The 9,995-nt window shown below is 32.9% G+C and overlaps 1 protein-coding gene across 3 annotated transcripts; it reads right to left on the reverse strand.

Annotated features, from left to right (window-relative positions):
• Nucleotides 1–3,818: 3,818 nt before the first annotated feature.
• LOC108825990 (floral homeotic protein APETALA 1) lies at nucleotides 3,819–8,225 on the reverse strand. 3 transcript variants are annotated; one of them, XR_008939008.1, is made up of 9 exons: nucleotides 7,880–8,225; nucleotides 6,288–6,366; nucleotides 6,121–6,185; nucleotides 5,871–5,970; nucleotides 5,616–5,657; nucleotides 5,227–5,268; nucleotides 4,505–4,653; nucleotides 4,268–4,430; nucleotides 3,819–4,157 (listed from the first exon to the last, which is right to left on the reverse strand). XR_008939008.1 is itself a non-coding variant. In XM_056995401.1 (8 exons), the coding sequence occupies exons 1-8, from the start codon at nucleotides 8,062–8,064 to the stop codon at nucleotides 4,052–4,054; spliced, it is 768 nt and encodes a 255-aa protein (XP_056851381.1). In that variant the 5' UTR covers nucleotides 8,065–8,223; the 3' UTR covers nucleotides 3,819–4,051. The 3 variants fall into 3 exon arrangements, 2 of the variants coding, with proteins under 2 accessions (XP_056851381.1, XP_056851382.1); XM_056995401.1 differs by lacking the exon at nucleotides 4,268–4,430 and having other exon boundaries at nucleotides 7,880–8,223; XM_056995402.1 differs by lacking the exon at nucleotides 3,819–4,157 and having other exon boundaries at nucleotides 4,295–4,434; nucleotides 7,880–8,224.
• Nucleotides 8,226–9,995: the final 1,770 nt, after the last annotated feature.

Genomic DNA, 9,995 nt, shown 5'->3' on the forward strand with positions numbered 1-9,995 from the left:
AAAATTAGAATGATTCCTATATTACCATGAAAGATAGTTTAGAATACATTAATTCAAATGTAGAATGTGGTTTGAAATTTTAAACAAAGTGAAGAGTAATAAACTTCGGTATATAGTGCATTTACCGAAAACTCATTATTTTAGAAGGGGTTAACCCACGGATTTTGGAAATTTTCAAAAATATGAAAAATCTAGTTTTAGTGTATAGTTTCATCAAGCACTAATATAAGATGATGGTAAAAGAGTTTAGAACCTCTGCTGTCTTTGTTTCTCTAGAAAAAAAATATTTTATAATTGTTAATTCCACAAATATAGGCAGTATATGCATTTTAGTAATCTAAATATTAAAAAATTAGAATTATTACTATATACTATGAAAGATAATTTAGAATACATTAATTCAAATGTATAATGTGGTTTGAAAATTTTAACTAATAATGAAGAGTATAAACTTCGGTATATAGAGCATTTACCGAAAACTCATTATTTTAGAAGGGGGTTGGTTAACCCACGGATTTTGGAAAATTTTCAAAAAATATGAAAATCTAGTTTTAGTGTATAGTTTCATCAAGCACTAACATAAGATGATGGTCAAAGAGTTTAGAACCTCTGTTGTCTTCGTTTCTCTAGATAATGAAGATTTTATAATGGTAATTCCACTAATATAGACATTATATGAAATTTTAGTACTATAAATATTAAAAAAAAAATAGATTGATTCCAATATACCATGAAAGATAGTTTAGAATATATTAATTCAAATTTAAAATGTGGTTTGAAATTTTAAACCAAAGTAAAGACTATAAACTTCAGTATATAGAACATTTACCGAAAACTCATTATGTTAGAAGGAGTTAACCCACGGGATTTTGGAAAATTTTCAAAAATATGAAATCTAGTTTTAGTGTATAGTTTCATCAAGCTCTAACATAAGATGATGGTAAAAGAGTTTAGAACCTCTGTTGTCTTCGTTTCTCTAGATAATGAAGATTTTATAATGGTAATTCCAATATATAGGCATATATGAAATTTTAGTATTATAAATTTTAAAAAAATTAGAATGATTTCTATATTCCATGAAAGATAGTTTAGAATACATTAATTCAAATGTAAAATGTGGTTTGAAATTTTTAAACAAAAGTAAAGACTATAAACTTTAGTATATAAAGCATTTACCGAAAACTCATTATTTTTGAAGGGGTGTTAACCCACGGATTTTGGAAATTTTCAAAAATATGAAAATCTAGTTTTAGTGTATAGTTTCATCAAGCACTAACATAAGATGATGGTAAAAGAGTTTAGAACCTCTGCTTTCTTTGTTTCTCTAGATAATGAATATTTTATAATGGTAATTCCACTAATATAGGCAGTATATAAAATTTTAGTAATCTAAATATTAAATATTTAGAATTTTTCCTATATACCATAAAAGATAGTTTAGAATACATTAATTCAAATGTAGAATGTGGTTTGAAATTTTTAAACAAAAGTGAAAAGTATAAACTTCGGTATATCTCTTGTACAAACTCCATCAGCACCAAACCGTCATGGTAGAGAAGCAGAAAAACGGGAACGGAAAGATGGCAAACTTCAAACTAAAACTGCTCCATGACCTGCAAAGACAAACTGAAGACACTACCGCAACATGAGTCCCACGGCAAGACGATATCACGGCACTGGGATGCGCCTCAGAGCCAACTGATCCACCGAGAGAAAAGAGAGCTTCTCAGACCACAAGAAGCAATTGAGCCCCCGTCAGTTGCCTCCTCCGAGAACCTAAGAAAAGGACAGCCTTTGATGTCAAAATGATGAACCGGTGGCACAGTTCAAGCAGCACAAACCGAACCAGAGCAAACATCAATCCGGAGAACAAGTCGACCAATGTTCACCGGAGAATGGAAGGGAGGTAACAAAGCCGCCTCGAGAGAGCCATAGACCACTAAACTCGAAACAGCAGCCGGTCACACTCCACAAGCCAGCTTCACAGGCCCTAGCACCACGCTAGCAGCCAGGGGCGGACGGAGGGCCAACGTAACGGGGTCACGTGCCCCCGTCTAAATTTTAATTTTCCTATAGTAGTATGTTTGAAGTATGAAAAATGCTCCAATCTAGAGAGTTAGATGTAATGTGAAAATGTCATGTGCCCCCATCTAAGTTTGGTGCTAGACCCGCCACTTCTAGCAGCAAGGATTGAGGCTCGGCTCTGAGTAACGGAATCTCCAGAGTAACCATGACAAGGAGAGACAGAGATTTTTCCGTCAGTACAGAGACCGCAACCAGAACAGAGAGTGAGCAAGCTATTCCCCTCCACGCACCACCACTCCTACAAGAAGCTTAAGGGACCTCTTGTCAAACCCTAAAAGCCGGCTCCTCCAACAGAAACTGTCACCCATCCCGCGCCGAGAGTACAAGAACCTAAACGAACGAAGCCGGAGCAGAGCTCCCCTGCAGGGGAGATGAAGCCGACTCGACGCCAGATCCAGAAACTCGAGCAAAGCAGAGAGAGTGAACAGAATCGAAGAGAAGCAAATGGAAAACAAGCAGAAGGGAAGGAAGAGGGGGCCTCCGGTCGCCGGTACTGCCACATTTTTTGTGTGTAATGAAATCCTTTGTAAGTTTCCAACCGAAGGGATGATGGAAGAAAGGATAAAACAGCTTACAGTCTTACACTACTCGTTTTCATCGAATGGTTATAGTCACTTAGCTTGTCTTCTATTGATGGAGATAATAACAATGAATACGTACGGAATTATCCACAGGAGTAACGGGCATTGACAAAAACTGAAAGAAAAGGTAGTGACTATTGAGAATTTGGAATCAAACGTAACTTGTGTGCATCCAAGATATGCTCGTATGAAGCGAGGTTGCTCTTTGTGCGTCCCGCAGTCATGAAGCGTGTACTATTTATGAGTATGACCCATTTATCTTCACTAGCTCATCATTGGACATTGGCCCATGGATCTTATTGTCAATATGGAAAATCTATAAGCCAATTCTCTTATGCTCGTATGACGCGAAGTTGGTTTTCTTTTTATTTATCAGTTTGTAATTGGACATGATGATTATAATGTTAGTAATGTGGTTAGTAGTTACTCTGATGTGGCACAACAGTGATCATTAATAACGTGGCTACAGTAGACACCCATTTGCTCCGCCTAGTCTGATTCTATTTTTACCTATAGAAGTTGTGTGTTATATTAGTAGTCTACACTGTAAGATGTGGATGACATCATTAATTAGAAACCCCATGTGGGAAGGAAAATGAGGTAAACATAAATGATAAATTGAGCCTTTAGAAATTTAATACTCTTTCCATTTTTAAAAGATCCCCGTTCTTGAAAAAACTTTCGTTTCAAAAAGATACATTTTGGTGTTTTCAATACACTGATTAATGATAAATTGTACATTTAAAAAAAAATATAATTATATTTATTAAAATCTTATTGGTTAAAAATTATGGGAAATAGTTCATTGAAAAAAAAATTGTATTGGTAACTACAATTTTATGTTTTTCTTAATAAGTGTGAAAACTTAAAACATACAGTTTTTAAAAACAGAAGGAGTAGTTTTTATATTCTTTCCGTTTTAAAATAATGTGTGTTTTAGAGTTTTTACACATATTAAAAAATACGTAAATTTTTGATCAGAAATACATTATTTTTCTTTATTTACTATTTTCCAAATCAAAGTTCAGTAAACACAATTAGTGTCTTCGAAATTTACAATTTATCATTATTACATACATTGAAAATGTAAAATATTTATCTTTTAGAAATGATTTTTTCTAAAATATAGATCATTTTGAAATGGAGGGAGTATTTGCCAATAGTTCCAAAGCTAATAAAAATAAAACTGAATGTATTACAATTTTTGCCATATACTAGAGCAAAATACTTAAAATTACAAAGAGAAAAGGAGGTTGCCAACTTATATATATGATATAAGTACATGGACCTTGCCAAAATATATTAATTGGATAGAAAGAAGCTAGCCAAAATATACTATGCGGCTAATTACTTTTATTATTGATGATTATATATATGAAATTGCTTCATGAGGCAAAGCAGCCAAGGTTGCAGTTGTAAACGGGTTCAAGAGATAAATCAAGGTCGTTTCTCCTCATTGCCATTGGATCATCCTCTTCTTGATATAGGCCACTGCATTCACATTCATATGCACATATATAACGCACTTAACGACATACGTGCATCAAGAAAATCATATGTTTCATCTTAAAAATGGTAAAAGTCCATATATATTGAAATACCAAAGTGAGGCGAAAATGGATCGGATCCTAGGCTTTTCACAACCATTCCAATAAAATACAAGTCTGTTCTTTGACGACCATTGCATTAACATACGTGAATCATATTCGTAGAGTGTACTTGTATAACTCACATCTTGGGCATCTACCATCACTAACACAGAAACTAACTTCACCGGAATTATAACATCTTACTGTAAACTTAAAAGTAAGAGGAGCGAATTAGTAAATTTTAATTACCCCATGTTGAGAAAAGGAGATGGCTGATGAGAGAGAATGTATGGATGCTGGATTTGATGCTGCTGCGGGGGCGGAGGCAAATTTTGGCCATGGTTCTGCTGGTCCCATTGCTCTTGCTGTGCCCTAAGAACTTTTTCCCTCTCCTTGATCTGACAAGTTCCAATTTCACACACCAATTTGTTACCAACTTGTTCCATGCCATATTACATCATTATCAATTTTCAGAGCTACAACTTCATAACAAATAGATGATGTAACTGCATTTTGATCTTTTGTTACACCTAGTGCCTTGCACTCATGCAATAAACTATTATACATGTATTAATATTAAATATATACTTCTCAAACTATTTTTTAAATTGCTTCCAAAATTAGAGCTTAATTAGTACTGGCTATATTTACATACCTATATATAGATGACCAAGTAGAATGAGATGAGAGTTACGAAGTTTTCAATCTGAAAGGCAACCTTAAACTCTTTTTTTTGGTCAAACTAAATGCCATCTATGTACAGACAACCTTAAACTAAATGGGCAAATGCCATCTATGTACAGACGCCTGATTATATCATTTAGTAGATTATATAAATATAACTATTTTCTATCGATGGTGTTGAAGCTAAGTGTAGAAATCAAGATTTCGAAGTCGTAGGAATAAAACAGTGGAAACTAATAATAATGTAATGGAAAACATGACCACATATAAATAATGACAAATGTCACCTGTTTGGAAAGCATGCTGTTTTGTTCCTGTATCGCCTTCTCCTGTTATTTCCAAAACGGCAAGATTGTTAGCTCCCCAATACTTGTTACTATATGTAGACTACGTTTGATAGATTTTTTTTTGGTTAAATATGTGAATCTCATTACCAAAGATAATGATACAATGTGATACACTTAGCTTTGGAAGATCAAAGCTTTGGAAGATTTACGCATCTAGGGTAGCTAATCAAAGCATGGGTCTCTGAAGGCCCCCAAAAACGATAAAAAAAGGGAACCACAGACATCAAAGGTTTAATCTAACTCAAAGTAAACAATTAAAGCTTATTTAAACTTAGATCCCGAGCATCAACAATTCCACATAAGTTGGTTCTGATAGGGTTTTTAAATACCTTTCTTTGGAGCTCACTGACGGAGTCGTGCATAAGTTGGTTCTGCATAAAAACATATCACATAAACACTCCATTACTTTACTTTGATCAGTAATATGAATCTTATAACAACATAATTTTTTTAAATCTAAAATCAGAAAGTCATACGTTTGAAATTAATTTCTTTAAATATATCTACGTGATTTAATATTTTTAAATGACTAACGAATAAGATAGGCATACAAATATTTGTTCAAGAAATACGAGTGATCATACTTTTCTAGATCGGATGTGCTTAAGAGCAGTGTCAAGCTGCTGCTCCAGATTCTGGAGCTCTTTAGGGCTCATTGCTTGCAAGTCTTCCCCAAGATAGTGCCTGGATTACAATAATTGCAAATTCATTTTTCCGTTAGTTAATTGTATATTGTATCCATGCATTTCAACGTACATTAATTAATCCTACCAGTTCCCTATTTCGTTTGTGCATCTATATATATATATATATGATGATGATGCAAGTGTGTACCTCTGGTTTCTCTCCAAAAGCTCAATCTTAGCCTTAAGCCTGTTATACTCCATTGACCAGTTCGTCTGTATCTCAAAAGGTTTAATACAGATATATTTCAGCAATACTGGAATAGATATTTATATATAGTGTATGTGTACTTAGTTAATGAAGAGATATTGATTTACATTGACGTCTGACTCAGGTGCAATAAGCTGTCTCTCGGCGTAAGAGTACCTCTCATAGCGTTCAAGTATCTTCTCCATGCTGTTCATTTCACAGAAGTATGGCTTAGTTTCATATCATCAACCATTTATTATATATATATATGAGCATAGTTATCTATGGAAATCAGTCAAATTATCATCAACGGTACAACAGTACTGGGATAAGCTAGAATTTTCATCATATTTGGGTAATTCTAGCTAGAACTTAAATGATGGATGTTTATTGCCTTTAAACCAAGATTTCCTAGATCAAATCCTGCACAGATCTCTATGATAACAATCAACAACCCAACACCTTTAGCTTAGAGCATGTTTATAGGTATATCTTAGTCCATATCTTAGTATTAAAAAGCATTAAAAATTAAAAGAAAGGAATAAGTTGTTGCTTAATTAAGATAAGAAAGTCATGTATCTTAGTGGTAGTGTCATACATGTATTGGCTAGAGGAGAAGCGGAGAGATGAAATATTGTCTTATTCTCATTCCTTTGTTTCTCTTTCTCTCATTAAACCCCACTTAAAATACAATTAAAGTATCTGTCTATAAACATGCTCTTAGAGTTCTAATTTCTTTTGAAGTTTGTTATAATTATGTACAGAAAGATCTTGTTGACATGACAAGTTATTATAAAATATTATAATCTGGTCAAATTATCAATTTACGTAGTTTGTACACAATAGGGACAAAACTTTTTAAAAGAAAGAACAGCTGTTGTCTGTTGGAGCTAAGTTTGACCGTCGGTAAAAAGCCGAACATAGGATTAAGTTAGTTCTTTTCGTCGATCCCCAGAGGTTAAAGACTCCCTCCTCAGATTTGACATCCGTATTTCCAGGTTATTTTCAAATTGGTAATATTAAGTACTATAACAGAAGCAACTACGTTTAATACTATGGTACTCTAAATTATGAGTCTTAAAACCGACTAAAATTAAACATTTTTCTTTCTTAGTTTTGCACATTTTGAAAAACACAGTTGAGAGAATACACGATTCAAAATTGAGTTTAGGGCAGAGAAAAATTCCCTAGCTCAGATATTAAAAATTCATTATTTTCCCTTAATGATAGTCCTTTTGCGAAATCGTTAAATGCAAAAAGCAACATATAATTTAGTCTTTGAGGTCAATTTCCTAGCTAAGATCAAGTGAAATTTAATATTTAACTTCTTCTTTTTCGCTTTAATGCAAAACTAAATTTGAACTTTTATTTTTGAAAGGCATAGCTAGGAGATCAAAACAATTCATGATGAGTTTAGGGCTTAAAACCCCTAGCTCATAAATTAAACATTCATCCTTCCATTGCTCTCAGTTAAGAAGAAATGATGCATACATACATGTGTATCCAGGTCAAAAGTACATTATTAGATAGTGTTCTAGGGCTAATATTCACTCCAAGCCCTAAAGTTTAGATTTTTAATTAGTAAAATACAAAGTAATAGACATTTTTTGACAGCAATTAAGGGATCGAGTAAAGAACCAAATCAAGTAGTGAACTTAAGAACAACATGAGGCAATTTTAGTAATTTAAGATATTTTTGTTGCTTAAATGAGAAAGTTACCAAGAATCAGTGGAGTATTCAAAGAGTTTCCCCTTATGGGAGAAGACAACAAGGGCAACTTCAGCATCACAGAGAACAGAGATCTCATGAGCTTTCTTGAAAAGACCAGCTCTTCTTTTGGAGAATGTCACTTGTCTATTGATCTTGTTCTCTATCCTCTTCAGTTGAACCCTACCCCTTCCCATTTTGATCCCTTTTTTAAGAAACTATTTCTTCTAAAAGAACCAAACAAAACAAGAAACTACGAGAAGAGAGATAAAGAAGAGCCCAGGCTTTGGTATGATCCAATTAGGAAAGTTTTCTTTATTTCCTTTATAATAAGACTTGTGTTTGAGTCTCGGGATCTTTCTTTATTTCTCTCTTTATTTATGGAGAGATTTAGGTAAGAGCGGTTTTAGGGAAAAGCTAACACTGGTTTTTCTTGTTTACAAAAACCAGAGTGGTTTTATTTGTGTCGACTTCTCATTGGCGCATATGTACTAGTCTCGGGTCCACGTTTTCTAGATTGAAAATATGTATATATTTTAATTTATTATCGACGTCTCGTGAAGAGAGAAGTAACATTGTACGGACCACTGGGCCTTCCCAAGTGTCACCTTCGCTTTGCATTGACGGCGGAGATTTCTCTTTAGATATACGAAACAAAATCTGGACGAGCAAATATATCTACTCAATTTTTCTCTAGTTGAATACTTGAATTTAGCTATTGTGAATTGTTGTTTTATTAATTTTATTTTATTTTATAATTAATGTGCAGCGGTAACAGTAAAGTGTAAATAGACCCCTCTTTTTTGGCAATAGATGTTTTTGGTAGAGTTGAGAACCAAATGACACTTGTGTAATGTATTGCGTTCACAAAATTTATACGCAGGATTTAAGGAAAAGTGGGTCGAAGAATAATGACTTTAAGTATTCAAGCCCACGAAAGTTTATTTAGTGAAGCATTGTATAATATGTGCGGTGTAGTTCTAGTTAATTAAGCTGTATGTTCTACTATAGATTATCTAGAATTACACTTTACTGACAAAATTAGTTTCAAAATTTTATTAGGCTAATCATTTTTTTTTGATCAAAAATTAGGCTAATCATTAAGTGTACAAGTTATAAGTTATAACCTACGATGCAAACGCAAATAATTTTACGTTTCATCTATCCGGTTATTATTCAAGTAACAAAAGCTTTGTGTATCTTCCAAAACATGATGTTTCAAACCAATACTAGACCATGACCCGCCTGACCAGGCGGGTGTTTATTTAATTTTTTAATTTTTGATTTACACTAAATGATATATTTGTTAATAGTTACTTGTGATACATTCAGAGGCGTATCTACTATAGGAGGGGTTTAGTTGACACATGCTTAGTTATGAAATAATTGGTTTTGCATAGGAAGCCAAAAAGAATCAGCAGCTAAAATGATATTAGTGTATGTATTGACACACCTAAATCTGGGTTCACATCTCTAAATTATACTTTTGTTATCATATTTTTAAAATTTTATATATCATGACACATGTAAAAAAATTGATGGGTCCGCCATTGGATACATTGAGTTCTTTTTGAATTTTAAAAAAACAATCAAATCTGTGAAAAATATTTTTTATTATAAAGAAAGCTTAAAGTGAACAATGATAGATTATATATGAAATATATAAATCAATTTAGTTAATTTAAAATACATTGAAATAATTGACTTTGAATCATATATAAATCAATTTAATCGGCTCATTGTTATTACATTTTTTGTTAGGGCCAGTGTTTTAGATCAAATTAAGTTGGTCTAGTGGCTCATGACTCCTCTCTCTTATCCTAACCGATAATTTTGTTTTGTAACCGTTCGATGTTTAGAAAAAAATTGTGAAGAATGAAAAAAATAAATATCTCGATTTTCGGTGTTCTCCCATGGCGATGACGATTTCAAAACTCATTAATCGAGGGTCTAATGTTTGATACTTGTGAATCTGATGTTTTTTCTTTACGAATCAAGGTATGGAGTAATTAAATATCTTTTGAAATAATTGGTTTATTTTTCATTCTGTTTCAAAGTATATTGTTTGCATGTCTAGTTACACCTAGTTAATTAATAAATGTCCATAACATTTATAAAGCAAATCAAT

The sequence above is a fragment of the Raphanus sativus genome, chromosome 9, assembly GCF_000801105.2.
Source record: "Raphanus sativus cultivar WK10039 chromosome 9, ASM80110v3, whole genome shotgun sequence".
Classification (NCBI taxonomy): domain Eukaryota; kingdom Viridiplantae; phylum Streptophyta; class Magnoliopsida; order Brassicales; family Brassicaceae; genus Raphanus; species Raphanus sativus.

Coding starts and splice junctions, on each gene's coding strand:
- LOC108825990 (XM_056995401.1), bottom strand. CDS start 8,064: ATGGGAAGGGGTAGGGTTCAACTGAAGAGGATAGAGAACAAGATCAAT. Junction 6,186..6,287: donor CACCTGAGTCAGACGTCAAT/GTAAATCAATAT, acceptor TTTGAGATACAG/ACGAACTGGTCAATGGAGTA. Junction 5,971..6,120: donor CTTTTGGAGAGAAACCAGAG/GTACACACTTGC, acceptor ATTGTAATCCAG/GCACTATCTTGGGGAAGACT.